At 38.2% G+C, this 23,054-nt stretch overlaps 1 protein-coding gene across 29 annotated transcripts in view; it reads right to left on the bottom strand.

The window, feature by feature from the left end:
- Positions 1–23,054, bottom strand: part of syd (JNK-interacting protein syd) — a 648,626-nt gene that overhangs the window by 418,313 nt on the left and 207,259 nt on the right. For 21 of the 29 annotated variants that reach the window (XM_067136859.2, XM_067136850.2, XM_067136852.2 and 18 more), the window contains 2 exons: positions 885–902; positions 703–760 (listed from right to left, as the gene is read on the bottom strand). In XM_067136859.2, the coding sequence (XP_066992960.2) occupies positions 703–760; positions 885–902 (76 nt within the window). The remainder of the gene's footprint in view (positions 1–702; positions 761–884; positions 903–23,054) is intronic. The other 8 variants (XM_067136851.2, XM_067136846.2, XM_067136860.2 and 5 more) reach the window with 1 other exon arrangement.

Raw genomic sequence — 23,054 nt, 5'->3', positions numbered from 1 at the left:
GGGGATCCTAATGTAGACCTATTTCCCGTAACTATAGCAACCTTCAATTTAAGGTTATTAAATATTAAATAAGATGTTTGGTCAATTCAATTATTTGTGGAAAGGGTTTGCAAGACAAGATACAATAGTTTGGGAATCACAGTTGTAGTCCATTAGGACAATAGGAGAGCCAACAAGTTGATGGATAAGTAGAGAATATTGGACAAGATTGGTTGAGAGTTCATACAATACCCATCATATTCACTGGACAGCAAGCCGAACTATTTTGATCAGTTTCAGTCCCAGAAGAATTCACTGAATGGATAATTAACTGAGGAATTCAATGACACCGAAAAGAACTTTTAACTGATTTACTGCAGAATCTGCGCAGTTCTATGCAAATTAAATTTAAAATTTTCCAGAGGGAGAGACTAAGATCAACAGGGAAAATCGGAAAATTTCATTAAAAGCTTTTTTCTTAAACAAAAAACCCTCAATCTCTTGGGCAAAATTTTATTTAATATGGCTTGGGGTTTTATAAATTTATTCTTTACAACTAGAAATGTATCCACCTTATCTACTCTTCCTTCCTTAAAATACTAACAAGTCAGGTTTCCTAAATATTCTTTACATCCATGCTATCACAAACTACAACTTTAAATGAACTATCAAAGTTCCAATGTACATAGAGTTCACCTGGAAATTCTACGTGTCATAACTTACTTGGTAGCAAGAAGTTCATTATTTTCCATTATAAGGTTCTCCACTTCCTTGCCCATACCTGTAAAAAGTTGATGAAACAATACTTAACTTCAGAATACAGAGGCAAAAAAATTACAAAGTATATGAGAGTTAAATGATTCAGTAATGAATAATGATATGTTAAAAGCATCTTCATTCCTTACCAAAGAAGTTGTCGTTAACTGAAGTGAGCGAGCACCGGAACACCCAAGGAAGGAGCCAAAAGAGAAAAGTTTAGTTTGTTAGCCAAGTTAGACAAGCAATGCATTCATAACAATGTCATCATCAACATCATCAAATATAAGCCAAACATGAACCCTCTTACATTCCTAACATTCAAAATGGCAGATTTACCACGAGGAAGGAAACATATGAGGTACAGAGTGTAAGCCAATTCACCATAATCTGTATATTGCATTCAAAAAATTCTTACCTTCAAAACAACAGTCACCAATAACATTCAAGCAACCCAATAGAAATAAAGAAAGCAACGAACATGTTGGGACCCATACATTCTTAATAGAATTAATACTCTGGTCATGCTAAATTCCTCCCTAATTCTTCCACCCTATCCCTCACCTGCAATTATGCGTTCCATCCTATCTATGCTTGTTCCATATTATGGATTATGATTTGCACATTGCTTATGTCTGACCCGTTACTATAGAATAACCATTCTTTGTTCTCGCAAGATGAGTCTACAGTTGGCAGACACTGATTTTGTCAAACTTTTGCAGGGTTAATCTAGGCTACATGGAAACAAAATCAATACTGTATTTGGAAATTCTCTCAAATGGACTTTACTTTTCTAGATTTTGATATTTCAATTTTCAAACACCTGTTATAAGCTGTCATATAAAACAGCATTAAGAGAAGCATTCTTGTACGTATTACAGTAGTCAACATGTAGGGGGGCCTGTCCTTTTCCCCTGGCCTTCCATAGATACTGTAAAGGTTTATGGTAAATAATTAATGAATGAATGAATGAATGAATGAATGAATGGTTCTGTAATGTAAGGTGCATGGGTTAGAGGCGCCACCAAAGCTTTCTTTAACACCCTCCCAACCCCTTAATTTTGCTTTTCACTTCATTAAAATCTTTCACTGATCTTAACTTTTTGTTTTAAGCTGTACCTTATTTCTGATACTATATACACTGTCATAACTTTTTATTTATTTATTCATAATTTACAGCGTTTTGTCTTTCCAATGATATGGGCTTAATTCACTCTCTGAATGGTGCTCCACATGGCGTCTTAAGCCTAATCCTGCCAAGTGTTCCTCTATTTCGATCACGCTTCGTAAATCCCCTATTCTCAGTAAATACTCCCTCCTCGGTAACCCGTTCCCAACTCTAGCAGAACAAAATGACTTAGGAGTGATGTTTGACAGTAAATTGTTATTTGTCCCCCATATACAAAAGATAACCGCGCGAGCAATGTCACTTCTCGGTTTGTTGTATAGATTTTCTGACATCACCGATGTCCACGCCCTCCGAGCCTACTATGTATCTTGCATCCTACCGATTATTCAATTCGCATCTCCCATTTGGTCTACCACTTCACCCACTAATCTGAATCATATTGACCGCGTGCAGTCATTCTTCTGTGCCATTGTTAGAGCCAGAGTATCTGATTGTCGAAACTTGAGCAGTAATCAGAAACTAGACAAGTTAAACCTTCACCTGTTATCTAGTCGCAGGAAAGTAGCCGACCTTAGATTCCTATATAACGCTGTTAACGGTTTATTTCGTTCTCCTGAACCTGCATCCTTCTTTTCCATACATGTTCCAACTCGCAAAACCAGGATTAATACGCCCCTTCATATTCCGTATTACCGAGCGAGTTGGCCGTGTGTGTAGAGGCGCGCGGCTGTGAGCTTGCATCCGGGAGATAGTAGGTTCGAATCCCACTATCGGCAGCCCTGAAAATGGTTTTCCGTGGTTTCCCATTTTCACACCAGGCAAATGCTGGGGCTGTACCTTAATTAAGGCCACGGCCGCTTCCTTCCAACTCCTGGGCCTTTCCTATCCCATCGTCGCCATAAGACCTATCTGTGTCGGTGCGACGTAAAGCCCCTAGCAAAAAAAAAAAAATATTCCGTATTCCCGCCTCTCTCTCGTTCAAAGAAGTTTATTTATCCGCATACCAACCCTCCTTAACTCTTTATCTTCAGACAAGAACTTGGACGTTTTTTTCTTCGTATGCCTCCTTTAATCAATTCTTCCTTAACTTAACCTAGTTCATTTTCTTCATATTCCTTTTTTCTCTTCTCATTGCTGTCCTCTCTTTTGTACATAATATAATATTTATTTTTTACTGTGCTATACCATTACTTAAGTGTTATGTCTGTATTTATCTTACTGTGCCTAGCTATAAGTTCTTCTCTTCGTTTTACGTTCAACAATTTTTCTCGTTTCTTTAGCCTTTATTTTTTGTTTTTGTTATGTTGTGTCTCTAATTATGTTAGTTTTTAATTTTTTCCTCTATATTTATCGTTAGATGTTTTTTCATCATTATTCTTCCACTTTTCTTTATGCTTGCCTTGTGCTACTCTATTGTAAATATGTATTTCATTGCGGAACTCTGTAATTCGGCTTCTCGCTGTTTTGGTTTCCCAAATAAATAAATAAATAAATAAATAAATAAATAAATAAATAAATAAATAAATAAATAAATAAATAAATAAATAAATAAATAAATAAATAAATAAATAAGTAATACATATACATTACTGCCAAGAAATCAGTTTCTTATATGACTGCTTGTAAATGTTCTGTGAAAATTGGAATGCTAAAATCTTGAAAATTAAAGCCCATTCAGGAGAATTTCCGAATAAGTATTGATTTTGTACCCATGTAGATTAACCTCACAAAAGCTTGACAAAATCTCTGTCTGCTACACTAAAGACCCCCCTTTGCCAATGCCATACAGCAGAGAGATGACATTTCATCCTACATTATTGATCCTCTTACCCAAACTCATTATGAATTGCTATCTAATCAATGGACCAATAGGTTCTGCTGTAGCAATAACATCCTTAAGCATATGTTTCTTTTACTTTTGCAGAAAGAAGAAAACCAACCTTTGGACCAATCTAAGTGTGGCTTTTCCTTCATTTAACTCCCACTAAAACCAGCAAATGCTGTCAATTTGTAAGGGAGATGATGATGGTAATTATTATAATTTTTTTTACCAGGAAATACACTGAGATAAACATCCCCTGTGTTGGTACCAGAATAAACTTCTCTGCCCACGTCCATGTTTCCTTTCTATCACTTGTATGAATCTGCATTTCTCGTTTTAGAATATGTGACCAAAGTAGGCTGTTTCCTGCACTTTGTGAAGGTTAAAACTCCACATGGTTTGCTGGCATGGCAGAGTCCTCCTCCTTAGTGATATGTCTAGTGACATAGTGAACACAGTCTACCTTGGGATCTTCAACATTCTGTGATACATTCACATCTCAAAGGCCTTCAGCGAGTTTATACACAAAGCCTTTAGCATCAATCCCTTAACGCCATATAGCAGCACCAATAACACAGAACACTTCATGACATGCCAACAAGTTTTGAATCAGAGATCAAGGCTGTACACAAGATGTTTTAACTTCAGGAAAACACTTCTTCCAATGGAGAAGTTTGAGTCAAATAAATTATATGAAGCTTTCAGATTAAATTTTACAAATTTAATCATGCTAGTTGAAATTACAAAATAAGTAAACTGGAAGAACATATTCAATCTATTGGCTTAGAAGATGCCAAGAGCATTAGACTGGAGAGTAATTATAAGCAGAGTTACCTCCACCTGACAGTGCAAATATTTTTACCGTATGTATTTCCTAACTCTTCATTGACTATAATGCCGCCTCCTATTCAGTCGCAATCCCAATCCTAGTCCCATAATACAATAAAAGCAGTACTGATGTCGTAACATATATATCGACTTTTGATAAACTTTTACGAACACTTGGTACGCTGATAACTAGCAGTTCCTATCTCCAGAAATTACTGGACACTAAGCCCAAAGATATGAATAACTATTTTTATAAGTATAAATCCTTGATGGCTTTTAAATTTACATGTTCTTAAATACTTGGCAGGGTACAATTTGCCATTCATTATCACATCATTGCAAGGTGCCTAGTGACCCACTGTAAAAACAGATTTTTCCTAGGGTAACATCCGAGTGCCAGCTAAACTACAATCCAAATAAGAGTAACTAATTAATGAACATAGGTTTTCGTGGCTCATTGTATTAAAATAAAGAAATAAATATGCTAACTGGATTATTATTATTTTGTGTGGCTATTTCTAGCCAAGTGCAGCCCTTGTAAGGCAGACCCTCCGATGAGGGTGAGCAGCATCTGCCATGTGTAGGTAACAGTGTGTTATTGTGGTGGAGGATAGTGTTACGTGTGGTGTGTGAGCTGCAGGGATGTTGGGGACAGCACAAACACCCAGTCCCCGGGCCAAGGGAATTAACCATTTAAGGTTAAAATCTCCGACCCGGCCAGGAATCGAACCCGGAACCCTCTGAACCAAAGGCCAGCACGCTAACCACTTAGCCATGGAGCCAGCCTGCTATCTGGATTAAAGCCACTTATATATTTCTGTACTTGAAGAATAACTAATATTAATTAAAATTATCCTCTTATTCAACCAATTTTCTCTAAGTACACCTCAAAAATAGCAATACCAATAAACTTGGAATTATTGAAAAATGATAATAGTTATAAAACAAACTTTAACATTCATAATCTCTGGTTTGCTATGCTAACAATTAACGACAACAAAATGATAATCCTCAAAAACAAAGGGGATGAAAATATAAGTGAAATAAGCGTGTATCTTTATTTTGAGTATACAGTGTCTCAACGTATAGTAAAGCACACATGAAATAATTACCTACTCACCCCTTAACTGACTCCTACCACACCCCGAGAAAGAGGAGCCTTAGAGCTCACTTAACATTGTCTGCCTTACACAGTTTTATAGACCTCCCCTAACTCGTCCCAAGTCAAGAGAGCTTTAAGGTACCTCCCAGCTCTCTGAAATAAGTGAACGGTAGTGCTCAAATTCCACTCGTGCCAGTGCAATGAACAAATCTCAGTGAAATGAATAAAAAGCTGTATTTAGATTTAGTTTGGAATCACCTGTTAAGCATCCAATATTCTGATCCCATCATTTTGTGTTTACCTTCTCAGGGTGTTCATATTTATTTTTATTTATTTTTTATTTTTTTTACTGTAAATCAAAAGATTTATGAGATATTATGACAAATATTTGAATTTTCCAAACAGCCTCTTTCATAAATATGAGTAGATATGTAATTCCTTTTAATGTCTATAATCTGTCATTCATGTTTCAAGAATATGAATTTGCTACCATGTGAAGTTTCTATTATTTTAAATTAAATAATCTAAATAATCACTGAATATTTTATTTTGGGTGCTGTATACTCTTTATCTACAAATTCTAGTTTGGTAGATATGAGAGAAGGCTTGTTAAAACAAAGAAATCTAATGTCGCATGTACCCATCCATATCTGCTATTTACTCATTCACAAGAGAAACTCTCAAGCAGTGAAAGAAAACCTTTTTTTCTGAAACTTAGAAAACAATGTTGGAAACTTATACTTAATTTTCTATTAGAACATGAGGCCATCTCAGATTTCAGAGACAGCCAAATCGAACAGATAATTGGCAATCAAGGTGTTCTAATGAAATAGTCTCACTCACCAACATTTGCCAGAGACAAGCAAGAAGTTGAAACATTACATGGAGATCAATACTTTCTTGACCAGTGGGAAAAAAAACAATCATAAGGACTGTGCAGTGTGTAGCAGTTAGAAGTCAAAGGAGTGCACTGTGAAAACTGTTCAAATAATCTGGCAGTGTACCCTGGAGTTTTCTTCCAGTTTCCACATACTACAAAACTTTAAAACTTAAGCCTTAAGCAGAAAGTGTGTAAAAAATGTGTTTATACTTTTTCATGTAACTTTCAAGCTTTTCAGTCTGTTGAACACCTATAACACCAGAACATACCTGTAAAAAAACACACAAACAAAAATGATCTGTTTTGTTCTTGAAAGAGCATTACCAGATTTTATCAACTCACGTCTTTTTTTATTTTTTTATTTTATTAAAATTGTTTAGAAATACATAAACATTTATGTTTAACCCTCTTGGAGCCAAGAGCCGATCTAGTCGGCCGCTCCCCATCAGCTGGAAGAGGCCAAGCTCCGCCTCCACTCTACTACTGTAAAGTGCCAGGCCGTTTTCAGTGGAAATACATATATTTTAAAATTCGCGTATATCTACCGGTGTATAGCAAATACCGGCATGAAATTTTCTACATATCGACTACGTAGAATAAGAAACTGGTTTGGAGAGATATAAAGGGTCAAAGACCTTTTATTGTTGATTTATAGTTGTCGATAACGTTTATTTTTAGGAAGAGAAAAATATTTTCGCACTTTCTCTCTCAATATCTACTATGAAAAAATAATTTACAATACAAAAGAATATACGTAATTATGTATAATGTATTTCTAAATACAATTCTATAGAATAACTAATTTGAACGAGAAAAATAAAAACGTAAAAAATAAAATTCAAACATATGTCACTAGTAAAAACAAGACAATTTTACTCACCGATAAAATTCGCGTGAATGTATCGATCTTTGGCAAATACTGACAACAAATTTTCTATGTGTGGACAAGACAGTATTAAAATAATTCTGAATTATTAAATAAGTAAAAAATAACAGTTCATATTATAGTTTTTGTTTTCAGAAACAATAGTTTCTCGTTTTCGGTTGTAGTATATATTAGAAAAATAATTTTACAATACAACAGAATTTACGAAATTAAGAAATGTATGGCACTAAATCCCTGATTTGCTTTGACCTACTAAGCGACCGCTGCTCAGTTCGGTACCTGCAGTTTACGAGGTGAATCATGGTCAGTGAGACAGATCCTCTCAGTAATTATTCTTGGTTTTCCAGACCGGGGTCCTCTCACCCTCAGATATCTCCTCAATTGCAATCACTTAGGTCACTTAGATTGAGCGAACCTCGAACCAACCTTCAGGACCAGGAGAAAATTCTTGACCTGGGCGGGAATCGAACCCATGACCTCCGGGTGAAAGGCAGGCACGCTACACTTGGCCCGCAGAGACCGGCATTTAGGTAATGATAGAGGGCTATATGTGACTATAAGGTTTAGCAGAGAGTAAGTGAAAAGTAAATTGAAGTGTGATATGGGCGGAAAATCAGACGGTAGGGCATGTTTAGGTCCAAGAACTTCCTTGAAGGAGACAGGAGGTTGAGGAATGTTGTCGGGTTCATTGGGACAAATTTCCACAAAATGTTCCCCAGAGACATCATCATCATCATCATCATATTCGTTAGCACTAGTTTCATCTACCACCATATTCAGAGTAGCTTTAGTGCTGTTAGACACAATTAAACGTCTCTTCTTTAGCTGCGGTGATTCCGCGGACGTGTCTGGTATAATTTCATCGCTACTCTCTGAACTAAATTCCCTATCGCTATCAGCGTTAACTTCGCACTGTTCTAAATACTGCATTAATTTATTGTCATCAATACCTGCTGAAAAATTATCACGTGAATAACATGCCATTTTCCTGTCACAAATCCACTCACTGCAAGGAGCAATCTCTTACTGACCGGTTAGCGGTATTTGTAAACACAGGAAACGACTCTTGTGAAAGGTATAACACCCTCTTAGAACTGCCAAAGCAAGGCCAGGCACACAATAACGTGTAGCCCCTTTACTACAGGTTGTAACAAAAGTATGCACTCCACTATAGGTTGCCTCAAAATTACGTATATCACAGAATTTTAAGCCGGCCGATGTAATCGGCTCTGGCAACTTAAAGGGCGGAGCTCGCACTAGCGCCTGGCACCAAGAGAGTTAAATTCTGTTTATACCCTTTAATACTTGAAAGTAAGAAGTCAGTGAATATTGTATTTTCAAGACCGCATTGTAATAAAACCTACTTTCAACCTATTAGGTTAGTACATGTTGAAGAGATCTTCTTCTTCTTCTTCTTCTTCTTCTTCTTCTTCTTCTTCTTCTTCTTCTTCTTCTTCTTCTTCTTCTTCTTCGTCTTCGATACCATCACTGACACCACTTGCAGAAAATCCACTTTCCAAATTATTGTCATTGTTTGAAATAAAGAAATAATCACAGTCAGTTTCAATATCACTTGCATCTTTCTCAGTTCGTAGTGTATATGGCTTGTCAGTTTTCCATGAATTTCACAAACAGTTCTGAGATGGTGGCTGCTGGATCATTCCTTCAAAAATCTTCCCTAATAGCAGGATTGTCAAATCATAGCTTAGAAAGCAGTATATTAAACCTATCAGTGCTTTCAAATCCACGGTCGCTTACTCTAGTTAAGCAAGACGGTCTCCGCTTGCATGAGCAAGATGGAACATAAACAGTGAAGTATGGTCTGTGATACCACTTAAAAACCACACGTGTCACAGCTAGAGCAACACTCAGCTGTGCAACGACTCAAGCTCACACAATGGGAAGGTAGACAGATGAAAAGGCAGAAGTCGACAACAGAAGGGAATAAAATAAAACTTGAAGAGTTTCCGAAGGTCTGTGTGACCTCACCTCACAAGTTGAAGGGTTAATAATCTACCCTTTATCCCATAGTCCTCCAGTACGGTGAACATTGTTTCTCTTGGCACTCTGGCATATGCCTTCTCTAGATCTACGAAACCTGAACATAACTGTCTACTCCTCTCACAGCATTTTTCAATTGCCTGGCACATACCAAAAATCTGATCCTGACAACCCCTCTGTGGTCTGAAACCACACTGGTTTTCATCCAACTTACTCTCAACCATTGATTGCACTCTTTCTTTCTCTTTCTATGGCGCGACGGCCCGTTTTTGGGTCATGGCCTCCCCAGTTGCTCTCCGCCAAACTTGTCGATCTCGTGCAGCTACTCTCCAATTCCGGATCTTGAGGATATGTGCTGCGTCCTGATGTACACCATCTTTCCATCTGTTACATGGCCTTCCCACAGGCCTTCCTCCTCCAAAGTCTCCTAAGAATACCTTCTTTGGGATTCGGTGTTCTTCCATCCTAATTAGATGACCTGCCCATTTAAGTCTCTTCACTCGAATGGCATGCGACAGGGGTGCCTCCCCATACAGGGAATATAGTTCATTGTTATATCTAATTCTCCACTCCCCTTGTACGCATATGGGTCCATAAATTCTCCTCAGGATTTTCCTTTCAAAGGAATCTATCTTCTCCACGGTCCACGTATCACTTCCATACATCACTATACTGCGAATGAGGGTTTTGTATAGCATAACTTTTAAGCTCTGATTTATATCTCTACTTCTGAAAAGTGGTAGTACTGCAAAGTATGCTCTGTTGGCAGCTTAAATTCTTGCCTGTATTTCCACCATTTCCTCATTCTTGTTGCTCAGATGTACACCAAGATATTTAAATTCATTCACCACCTCCACTTTGGATCCTTCAGGGACAAGTTGGTCATTTGTATACTTCCTTCTCCGAACCTGCACCATTACCTTAGTCTTCTGTTCATTGATCTTAAGTCCAATCTCTTTGCCTTCTCTACTCAAGTCTTCAAATGCTTCTTTAACTGTCCTTGTTGTTCTTCCCATCAAATTTATGTCATCAGCATATCCAACTAGTTGAGCTGTTTTGTACAGAAGTGTTCCACTGGTGTCCACCCTTAACTTTCTAATCACTGACTCTACTGCCAGGTTAAATAGAATTGGTGCTAAGCCATCTCCTTGCTTCAATCCCTGATTCACTTCGAAGAAGCTGCCTACTTCAGTCTGAATTTTCACTCCCACCATCGTATTTCTCATAGTCAATTCCAGTAGTCGAACCAGCTTTTCTGGTATCTTGAACTCTCTTAATATCTCCATTAATTTATCCTTGTCAATAGAGTCGTATGCTTGTTGAAAGTCGATAAACATCTGTACCACATCTATGCCCCGTTCCCAACACTTCTCCAACACTTGTTTCACAGTAAATATCTGATCGATAATGGATCTTCCCTACCGGAACCCTGCCTGGTATTCTCCTAGAATTTCTTACACCAGGGGTTCTAGTCTCTTCTTCAGAATGGAAGCGAACAGCTTATATACTGTACACAGCAGTGTGATCCCTCTATAATTGCTACATACCAACTTATCCCCTTTCTTGTATATTGGGCATATGATGCCTTTGCGCCAGTCTTCAGGCATTTCTTCTGTATTCCACACACTCACAATTAGATCATATATAGCTTCTTGTAGTGTGGTTCCTCCGTATTTCCACAACTCTGCAGGGATTCCATCGATACCTGGTGCTTTATTGTTTTTCAGTTGCTGTATGGCTTCTATCACTTCTTGCATAGATGGTGCTGTGACTTCTGATTCATTTGTCTCAGTATTATTCCTTGAGGTAGTTGGTGTTTTCCCTTTCATTTCTACTGGGTTCAGGAGGTGTTGGAAATATTCCTTCCATCTATCTTGGATCCCTTTTTTATCTCCCAAAAGCTGTCCATTTCTGTCCTTACACATGTTTGTTCTCCACTGACTGCACCCTCGTCCAAAATCCCAGTGATCCCCTTACCTAGTATACTAATCAATGAGATACCTCGATAGTTGTTGTAATCCTTCCTGTTCCCTTGCTTATAGACAGGTACAATTACAGATTTCATCCAATCAGAAGGTACCTTACTAATATTCTATGCTAATCTTAATACTCTATGAAGCCATTTCATCCCTGCCTTCCAACTATATTTCACCGTTAGAGATCTAATTTCATGTATTCCTGCAGTTTTATGACAATGGAGTTAAATTATCTCCCTTTCCACTTCCTCAAGCATATTTTCACAACATCACTGTCCTCCTCATCATGAGCTTGGTGGTTAGCAATGTGACTAGACTTCCTTTTACAGTGAGAAGATATTCAAACTTCCTTTTACATTGAGAAGATATTCAAGATATTCCTTTCACCTGTCCAGTGCTTCCCTAGGAGCTACGAGTTCACCTAATTTACTCAAAACACTATTGATTTCTTTTCCCCCTCCCTTTCTAAGATTATTACTGTCCAGAAAGATTTCCCTGTTGCTTCACCTAGCTTTTCCAGGTTATTACCAAAATCTTCCCATGACATCTCCTTTGATTCAACTATTATTTTTGTGCTCTGTTTCTTTAATCTACGTACAATTTCCTGTCCGCATCAGTTCTTGTTTGAAGCTATTTATGACACGTCTCTTCCTTATACAATTACAAGCTGCTCTCTCTTCATCATTCCACCAAGATGTTCGCTTTTCCACATCTTTACACACAGTTGCTCCTAGGCATTACCGACCTGTTTCTACTACAGTATCTATGTATGCTACTCACTCTCTTCCTGCATCTTGAACCTGCTTACTGTCTACTGTTTGGAACTTTTCACTAATAATATCCATGTACTTCTGTCTAATTTCCTCATCCCGGAGATTTTCTACCTTTATTCGTCTGCGGACAGATTTCACTTTCTCTATCCTAGGCCTAGAAATACTTAGTTCACTACTAATCAGATTGTGGTCTGTATCATCCTATCATTCCTAACAGATTTCCTGAATTCAAAGTCAGTTATGATATAGTCTATTACAGATCGTGCCCTACCCTCTCATGTGTAGCAGTGAAAAGCCTTATGCTTGAAGAATGTTGAAGAATGTATTCATAACTGCTAATCACACACTAGCACAAAAGTCCAGTAAATGCTTCCCATTCCTATTAGCTTCCTTATCTTCCCAACATTTACCCATCAGCTTTTCATATCCTCAAGTTCTATTTCCCGCTATCGCATTGAAATCATCCATTGGCACTACCCTATCCTTGCTGTTGACCATGACTACGATGTCATTCAGTGTTTCATAAAACTTGTCAACTTCATCCTCATCTGCACCCTACATGGCAAGCAAACCAAGACAATTCTCATCCTAATTCTTCAACAGCTAAATCTGCCCACATCATTAAATCATTTGCAATAGTATTTCTACCCCACGCTCTGCCCTTCCTTTTTTTACACCTGTTAAGACTGCTTTATAATCTCCTATCTCTTCCTTGTATCTCCTCTTATCTGAATATCATTAACTTCTAACACATTCAAACACAACCTCATTGCTGACTTAGCCAGTTCTACTTTCTTCTATAAAGCCCCACTATTCCTTATAGCTCCCCATCAAATAGCATTTTTGTGTTCTTTGTATCTGGGGCAGGAATTAAGTTTTGTTTGGCCTGCCTATGTGGCGCTGCAGTCTGGTTCTTGACATTTGAGATCACAAATTCCTAACTTGGAGAAAATGTCTTTTTTTATTTAGGTTGCATTTTTTATCAATAAATTTGTCTAACATATGAGTGAACTGAAAATAAAATTTCTCAGGTAATAAGTGGAAAGGTTAAAAATGAGCTGCTTATATATATCTAGTATGATATACAGTTTCAACACAATAAAAATACTGTATTTCACTGTATTTTCATATCAATGCAGAACTCTGTAATTCGGCTTCTCGCTGTTTTGGTTTCCCAAATAAATAAATAAATAAAATAAATAAATAAACAATCAATGTTAACATTTCTTTTTAAGAGAGAAAAATAATTCAAGCTATTAAATATGAAGAGTCGAAGGAACCGTTTTCTACAAAAAGTGCTGAAACCAACAAGCCATGCATGAAAATCATACACTGATCATTTCAAAAGCCATACAACCCATGCTAAATAGCACTGAAGTACTATTCTTTACATGCATGAGGAACTGATTTCCCACAATGTCACATTACTGGAGAAGGTGCACAAGTATCCAAAGAAACTATACTACCTCTATAAATTCTATATATGTTAATTTATACAAGAAATTTTAACTCCTCAGTGTGGAGTGCCTGCCAAGTAGTGATAGTCATTTGTAAACTTCTCTTGCAATGGTAAGATAACTTCTACTCCTGTAGTACATAACTGAATAGCACTGCAATCATCCAATTCCCATTCAAATGTTTTGAATTGCAACCAGCTTTCCCATGTAGAGAAAGATTCAGTCTACACTCTGATACAATATGATCTCCACTTAGGCTACTGTTGTGTTTTGTTTGAGAATAATTTTAAAGAAAGCCTATCTCTACTCCCATAAGCATTCCTGCATTTACCTCCTTTCTATAAATTTCTATAATTGTAGACATGATACTGTCTAGGTTTTTGGTCTTATGCCGTGTCAAGAAAATAAGGTGTCACAGGTGTAGCATATATTGGAAGTGGAAAGTGTTTATTGAAGATTTTATTTGTAAACCTTGTTAAGTAGTACTTGCTGTATGATCTGAAGTGTGGTGATAAAATATTTTATTTGTATTCCATGTAACTACCTAACCTGTACAGTGTAAATATTTTGGTAACATATGGTATTTGTAACAACTAGATTTCATTTCTATATTTACTGGAACTATCCAGAAAGTTGTAACTTGAATTTTTGAATCCAGAAAGTTGTAACTTGAATTTTTGAACAGGGTGTATTGGCCTTTGTTAGTTATGTATTCTAGAAAGTATCTGCTGACTGTTCTGGAAATGGAAGATTCGCAATCGTGTGTATTCGAGAAAGTTATTTAAACATCGCGACTGAAGTAAGAGTTGTGATTGGTGAAGATGGGTAGCAATAGGCGGGCTCCTGCGTTCTGATTGGCAGCTCCAAGGCCAGGGTTCCCTTTTTAAAGAGAGCGAGACATCATTTCGTTGTCTGTCTGTCCATCTTCTATCTCTTGACTGTCCGAAGTTTTGACGTCCTACTACCGGGATGGGCCACTTTGGGGTAAGCACTCTTGATTTCTGTTCCACCCTAAATTTCATTTAATGTTCGCTTGCTTTTTCATATAGAGTTTGCCCTAACCTCACCCAGATTTGCCACTCAATTATTTCAGATGCCTTAGCTTTTTAGCTGGGCTTGCCTGTTTGCTTTCGAGACATTCCCCTTTCCTTGTTTCGCTAAACATGTAAATTGTTGTTTTATGTGTTTACCTTGGGGTTTTGCCTCTAGTAGTTCCATGTCACTTGACGCACGCTAGTTTTCCACTGCTCTGCATCAGAAGCATTTTTGGTGTGGGACCAAGTTTAACTGGCCTCTGCGCCAAGTTTAGATATTTCTGGTTTTACCCCTTTTCAATTATGTTGTTCAGAGATTTGAAAGGTACGTTTAACTTCACTCTAAATTATAATAGCATATTACGACCTGGGTTGTAATTAGATGTATGGTATTTGCTTGACTCTTTGAACTTGTAGGAAGCTATTGTCAAGGAACGTCCAATTTGTGTGTCTCATGGAACATCTAACTTGTACTTCACAAGTTGTGTATCAGTACCTTCCGCATGGCTGAATTTGTTCGGAATTCATTTGTAAAGTCCATTTGTAAATAATATTTTTGAAAATCAAAGATCACGGTTGATTTTTCAAAAACTGTAACCTAAGCCATCTTCATGCCCTTCGTAAGGTTTCCCAGTCACCTCCCCACACGTTCCCTGTTTATTATCATAAAGTTGCCCTGACTGATATTTACCAGTGTTCAATCGATACTGATCTGCATTTAGGGCAGTCGCCCAGGTGGCAGATTCCCTATCTGTTGCTTTCCTAGCCTTTTCCAAAATGATTTCAAAGAAATTGGAAATTTATTGAACATCTCCCTTGGTAAGTTATTCCAATCCCTTACTCCCCTTCCTATAAAGGAATATTTGCCCCAGTTTGTCCTCTTGAATTCCAACTTTATCTTCATATTGTGATCTTTCCTACTTTTATAAACGCCATTCAAACTTATTCGTCTACTAATGTCATTCCACGCCATCTCTCCGCTGACAGCTCGACAATACCACTTAAAAAAACATACCACTTAGTCGAGCAGCTTTTCTTCTTTCTCTCAATTCTTCCCAACCCAAACATTGCAACATTTTTGTAACGCTACTCTTTTGTCGGAAATCACTCAGAACAAATCGAGCTGCTTTTCTTTGTATTTTTTCCAGTTCTTGAATCAGGTAATCCTGGTGAGGGTCCCATACACTGGAACCATACTCTAGTTGGGGTCTTACCAGAGACTTAAATGCACTCTCCTTTACATCCTTACTACAACCCCTAAACACCCTCATAACCATGTGCAGAGATCGGTACCCTTTATTTACAATCCCATTTATGTGATTACCCCAATGAAGATCTTTCCTTATATTAACACCTAGATACTTACAATGATCCCCAAAACGCTTTCACCCCATCAATGCAGTAATTAAAACTGAGAGGACTTTTCCTATTTGTGAAACTCACAACCTGACTTTTAACCCCGATTATCAACATACCATTGCCTGCTGTCCATCTAACAACATTTTTGAGGTCACGTTGCAGTTGCTCACAATCTTGTAACTTATTTATCACTCTATAGAGAATAACATCATCCGCAAAAAGCCTTACCTCCGATTCCACTCCTTTACTCATATCATTTATATATATAAGAAAACAAAGGTCCGATAACACTGCCCTGAGGAACTCCCCTCTCAACTATTACAGGGTCAGACAAAACTTCACCTACACTAACTCTCTGAGATCTATTTTCTAGAAATATAGAAACCCATTCAGTCACTCTTTTGTCTAGTCCAATTGCACTCATTTCTGCCAGTAGTCTCCCATGATCCACCCTATCAAATGCTTTAGACAGGTCAATCGCGATACAGTCCATTTGACCTCCAGAATCCAAGATATCTGCTATATCTTGCTGGAATCCTACAAGTTGAGCTTCAGTGGAATAATCTTTCCTAAAACCGAATTGCGTTCTATCGAACCAATTATTAATTTCACAAACATGTCTAATATAATCAGAAAGAATGCCTTCCCAAAGCTTACATACAATGCATGTCAAACTTACTGGCCTGTAATTTTCAGCTTTATGTCTATCACCCTTTCCTTTATATATAGGGGCTACTATAGCAACTCTCCATTCATCTGGTATAGTTCCTCCGACCAAACAATAATCAAATAAGTACTTCAGATATGGTACTATATCCCAACCCATTGTCTTTAGTATATCCCCAGAAATCTGATCAATTCCAGCCGCTTTTCTAGTTTTCAACTTTTGTATCTTATTGTAAATGTCATTGTTATCATATGTAAATTTTATTACTTCTTTGGCCTTAGTCTCCTCCTCTATCTCGATATTATCCTTGAAACCAACAATCTTTACATACTGCTGACTGAATACTTCTGCCTTTTGAAGATCTTCACATACACACTCCCCTTGTTCATTAATTATTCCTGGAATGTCCTTCTTGGAACCTGTTTCTGCCTTAAAATACCTATACATACCCTTCCATTTTTCACTAAAATTTGTATGACTGCCAATTATGCTTGCCATCATGTTATCCTTAGCTGCCTTCTTTGCTAGATTCAATTTTCTAGTAAGTTCCTTCAATTTCTCCTTACTTCCACAGCCATTTCTAACTCTATTTCTTTCCAGTCTGCACCTCCTTCTTAGTCTCTTTATTTCTCTATTATAATAAGGTGGGTCTTTACCATTTCTTACCACCCTTAAAGGTACAAACCTGTTTTCGCATTCCTCAACAATTTCTTTAAACCCATCCCAGAGCTGTTTACATTTTTATTTACCGTTTTCCACCGATCATAGTTACTTTTTAGAAACTGCCTCATGCCTGCTTTATCAGCCATATGGTACTGCCTAACAGTCCTACTTTTAAGACCTTCCTTTCTATCACATTTATTTTTAACTACCACAAAAACAGCTTCATGATCACTAATACCATCTATTACTTCAGTTTCCCTATAGAGCTCATCTGGTTTTATCAGCACGACATCCAGGATATTTTTCCCTCTGGTTGGTTCCATCACTTTCTGAATCAGCTGTCCTTCCCATATTAACTTATTTGCCATTTGTTGGTCATGCTTCCTGTCGTTCGCATTTCCTTCCCAATTTACATCTGGCAAATTCAGATCTCCCGCTACAATCACATTTCTTTCCATGTCGTTTCCCACATAGCCGACTATCCTATCAAATAATTCCGAATCCACATCACTGCTACCCTTTCCCGATCTGTACACTCCAAATATATCAAGTTGCCTATTATCTTTAGAAATGAGCCTTACACCTAGAATTTCTTGTGTCTCATCTTTAACTTTTTCGTAGCTTACAAATTCTTCTTTCACCAGAATGAACACTCCCCCTCCTACCATTCCTATCCTATCTCTACGATACACACTCCATTGCCGTGAGAAAATTTCTGCATCCATTATATCATTTCTCAGCCATGATTCAACTCCTATTACAATATCTGGTAAATATATATCTATTAAATTACTTAGTTCTATTCCTTTCTTTACAATACATCTACAGTTCAACACTAACAATTTTATGTCATCCCTACTTGATTTCCAGTTCCCTGTTCCCTTATCACCGCTCCCTAGGCCATCCCGTTTCCCTGGATGTACCTCCCTATTACCCTTCCAAACAAATTTCCTAACTTATATGTACCACTGCGGTTTAAATGAAGGCCATCTGAGCGCAGATCCCTATCTCCTACCCACCCATTAGGATCTAGAAATTTCACTCCCAGTTTCCCCATAGTCTCATTTAAATCCCCAATCACCCTCCAGTCAGTATCCCTCCTACACAGTATTCCACTAATAACAATCTCCGCTTTCTTAAACTTCACCCGTGCTGCATTTACCAGATCCCACACATCTCCAATCATGTTGGTACTTATATCAGCTTGCCTTACGTTGTTGGTACCAACGTGAAACACTGTGTTGTTATCAGCGGAGTTCCGCGGAGTTCGCCAGATGTTTTATTGTGTGTGTAGTGGTCTTTGGCACTGTGTAATTGCACTTACTTTCCTTCCTTTACTGTGTTTGGTGTAGCCGCTGAAGTAACAGTTACATAAGGTGAAGTTCTTTATGTTTCACAGAGAACTGTGCTCTGTGTCATCAGAAGAAAATCTCAACCGTCCACGAGAAAGGCTTCTAAAGCAATGACTTTCTGAAATGTAGATGTTATAATAGAAGTGAAAAAGGTACATTCATTCGTCACCAGATGGCTCCCCGGACGTGGCACAGCACTAGCGGAAACATCTGGCGATGAGGAACGTACGAATTTGGAAAACACCGAGACGAAATACTGTAACAGTAGTGAAGGGGCAGGAAAGGGAAGTACCTACGTAAATTCTTAATGGCTGGCAACCAGATATTACTTAACTGATAGCCAGTGTCCGTGTTGAAATTGTTAGGATTTCTACGTATTTCCACAGCTTCCTGTATAATCCTGGACCTGTAGTGTCTAGTGTGGGTAAGAGCTCGAGCATCTTGGAACATGACATCATGACCCGACGATAGAGCGTGCTCAGCCATTGCCAATTTGTCTGGCTGGTTGAGACGAATATTACGTTCATGTTCCTTGATACGAGTACCAATGGACCGGCATGTTTGGCTGATGTATACCTTACCGCAAGTACAGAGATTTTCGTATACCCCAGGATGTAAAAGTGGGGACAATTTGTCCTTGGTTTTATTCAAACTGTGAGCAATTTTAGTGGCGGTGCCAAACACGGTTTTTATATTGTGTTTGCAGAGGACCTTGGCAATTCGATCTGTGGTGTTGTGAATGTAAGGCAAGTAGGAAGTAGGCAGTTCCCTTCACTTCTTCCTTCTGTGAGCTATGCTTGGTCGTTTCTCTGGGATGCAAGGCTCTATGAATCTGCAAATCGCTGTAACCTTTACCCTTGAACGTGACTTTGAGCATGTCCATCTCCACCTGGATATTTGATGGCTCACAAATTCATCTCACCCCCCTTGGCGAGTGTTGTGAGAATGCCTTGTTTTTTGTGCTGGATGGTGGTGAGAATCTGCAAGAAGATAGCGATTTGTGTGGGCAGGCTTATACAGACGGTATGTCCTAAGGAGCCGTCTGGTTTCTTTCTTACTAGAACATCCAAGAAAGGAAGGCATCCATCTAACTCCATCTCCATAGTGAATTTAATTGAAGGATGTTGCAGATTTAGGTGGTTTAGAAATAGATGAAGTTTCTCAGGACCTTCTGTCCAGACCACAAATGCATCATCAACATACCTCCACCATATTATAGGTTTGACGGGCGCCAAAGCAACAGCCTCCTCCTCAAAATGCTCCATAAAGAAATTAACCACTACGGGCGAAAGTGGACTTCCCATAGCCACTCCATCCGTCTGTTCATAAAAATTTCCACCCCACAAGAAACAGCTAGAAGTCAGGCAGTGGTAAAATAGCTTAGTAATGTCCTCAGGGAACAGGTGTTCAATGAGAGACATGACCGAGTCAATCGGCACTTTAGTGAACAAGGACTCCACATCAAAACTCACCAAAAGTGCATTCGGTTGAAGGGTTATGGTTAACAGCTTGTTGACAAAATACTGAGAGTCCCTGACTTATGATTCAGTACGTCCTATGTGTGGCTGAAGCAATTTGTTTAGGTATTTAGCCAGAGCATACGTAGGAGAACCTATTGCACTAACAATAGTTCTGAGGGGAATATTTTTTCTATGGATTTTAGGTAATCCATATTATCTAGGTGGCACTGCATCCCCCGGGGACAGATGTTTAGCCTCCTCTTTTGGAAATGAAGATTAACTTAAGAGCTTCACGATGGCGTTGGACACACTAGTGGTGGGGTCATGTGAGCTCAGTCTGTAAACAGGCTCTGACAATATCGCCGAGATTTTATTCTTATACTCGTCAGTGTCCATAATCACTGTCGCATTACCCGTATCAGCTGAGAGAATGGTCAGTTCAGAATCATATCCAAGTTCCTTCAGAGCTCTCCTTGTGTCCTCTTGGTAAATTGGCCGCGGATACAACAGCGGACCTTATGAGTCTCACACATTTCTGTCTTAACTCCTCAGCCTCATCCGTAGGTAGTTTGTGAATGGCTGCCCCAACGGAAGTAATTAACTCTATAATTGTATCTAAGGTTAAAGTGATGAGTATCAAAATCTCTTAGATTATAGACGAAATATCTTTTGAGGTTTGCCATGTGGAAGAAGTAAACGGCAGGGAATCTTTATGTTGCACAAATATTTTGCTCTGCATCCTCAGAAGAGAAAGTCTCCATGAAGTATAAACTCCTCTATGTATACAGAGCAAAGTCTGCTTTTCACACTGCAAAAACCCAAAAAGATATTAGTACGGCTATCAATCTGGGCAGTGCTTTAGGGGAAGAGCTGAAGTGTCAGCATGATCGGAAATTAGCATTTTGAGAGGGGGTTTCTTGAGATGGTTTATCTTCAATAAAGACTGTAGCAAATTGCTTTGGTTTCTTTTGATAGTGGTTTAATATTGCAGTAACTCAGAAAGGTTTCCTGCAATGATGTGAAAGGAAAGGGGTTGAATTAAAATTAAAGCAGCCATGATCTTAATTAAAGTGCAGGCTCAGTCTTTTCTTGGTGTGAAAATGAGAACCCATGGAAAATACCTTCAGGGCTTCCAACGGTGGGTTCAAAACCCACCATCTTCCATATATAAGCTTACAGCCACATGGCTTGTATCAAGCAGCCAACTCGCTAGGAGCAAATCGTTGACAATGCATTTGTCTGTTACCTGATGATCATGCAACCGCCCAGAATTATATATTTTGTTTTGTTTGGTTTCCTTTTTCCTGTCAAAATGAACATAAATCTGTGAACTAGGAAGTTCTCTAAGACAGTGTCAACAATAACGATCATCATAGCTTGTTTCCTGGATTTAGGTCACACAGTTGTGTATAGTTATGGCTTTGACAAGTGAGTGTGGTTTATCGATGAAATAAAGGCCATCTTAGAAGAGAGTTGATGATTCGAGCAATGTGGATGATCTAGCTGTAGGCGAACTCGTGGGTTTAAAGACTGATAGTAGTGACATTGCCTCACACTCTTAATATGTTTTGATGGAATGATATGTCAAACTGTACAGGTCAAAGAAAACTGTAAAACAGGACCTCAAAATGAGGAGACAGGTGAATGTAAAGATTTCATGATATACTAGAAAAGAAAATTTCAGAGTTTATACTTGAAGAAGCCTCTGATATCAGGCGGCAGCGCGCCAGCCTCTCACCGCTGGATACCGTGGTTCATATCCTGATCACTCCATGTGAGATTTGTGCTGGACAGAGCGGAGGCGGGACAGTTTTTTCTCCGGGTACTCCGGTTTTCCTTGTCATCTTTCATTCCAGCAACACTCTTCACTGTCATTTCATTTCATTTCATCTGTCAGTCATTAATCATTGCACCAGAGGAGTGTGACAGGCCTCGATAACCGGACAATTCCTGTCCTCGCCGCAAGTTGGGGGCTTCATTCATCCCATCCCTGAACCGGTTATTGACTGGAAAATAGGTTGTATGTTTTCATTTTTCATACTTGAAGAGTCAGAACATCATGACTGAAGAGTCCCTAATGTTATGGCATGGCAGATTGTCTTTTTGGCAATATATGCATTGAAGTTGGCAAAATTTGGAACAAATATCATACAACCACACAGAAGAAAAAGTGTAGTCAAGAAAATGAAAGGTCTATTTCAGCAGTGGATCATAATGAGCAAATGGGTGCAGTCTATCTCAAAGATCAGCTTCTTTGCTGCTATCTCTTGGAAACAAGAAAAAGAAAAATATTATTAAGGAGACTTGTGAATTTTTCTATTCTACATTTGACTTTAATGTGTAGGAGAACTAACCAAATCCAGAATAGATCATCCAAAAGTTACAGTGGATGCTGTTGAAGTATTGTTTGTTGAATATTCTGATTCATATGAGAGAAAAGTTGAAGGGCACTATTCTACTTACAAAAATGTACCGTGGCTTATCGAAAGGAAACTTTAAATAACCTGCCAAGAACTCATCCTGCAGCACATAAGCGAATGGCCATTTAAAGATTTCATGAGAAGGGGTTAATTGGTGATTCAATGCATATTTTCAGATTTGTTATCGTTATTTCATTTGGGAAGAATTGCTCAGTCTGTCATATATTTTAGCTGAAGTTATGCAGCTTTAAAGTTTGACATCCATGAGCACGGTCACATTAAGTAATTCAAGGCTGATTTAGAGATAACACTATGATGATCATGATGTTGCTTTAAGGTATCCAGCATCCAGGTCATTAGCCCCAGATAAAATGACTCCACCTCTCACAAGCAACCATGATAATATAATCAACGTAAGAAGACCAAGGAACCTACCTGCAGTAATTATATAAACACTTTCCTTAAAGATATCCTACAATTATCATGTATGTAAACAAAATAACAGCTACT

This window comes from Anabrus simplex, chromosome 1 (assembly GCF_040414725.1).
Source record: "Anabrus simplex isolate iqAnaSimp1 chromosome 1, ASM4041472v1, whole genome shotgun sequence".
In the NCBI taxonomy this organism is placed as follows: Eukaryota; Metazoa; Arthropoda; class Insecta; order Orthoptera; family Tettigoniidae; genus Anabrus; species Anabrus simplex.
Note: the sequence above shows the minus strand (reverse complement) of the source record. Positions and strands in the feature narration are given on the sequence as shown.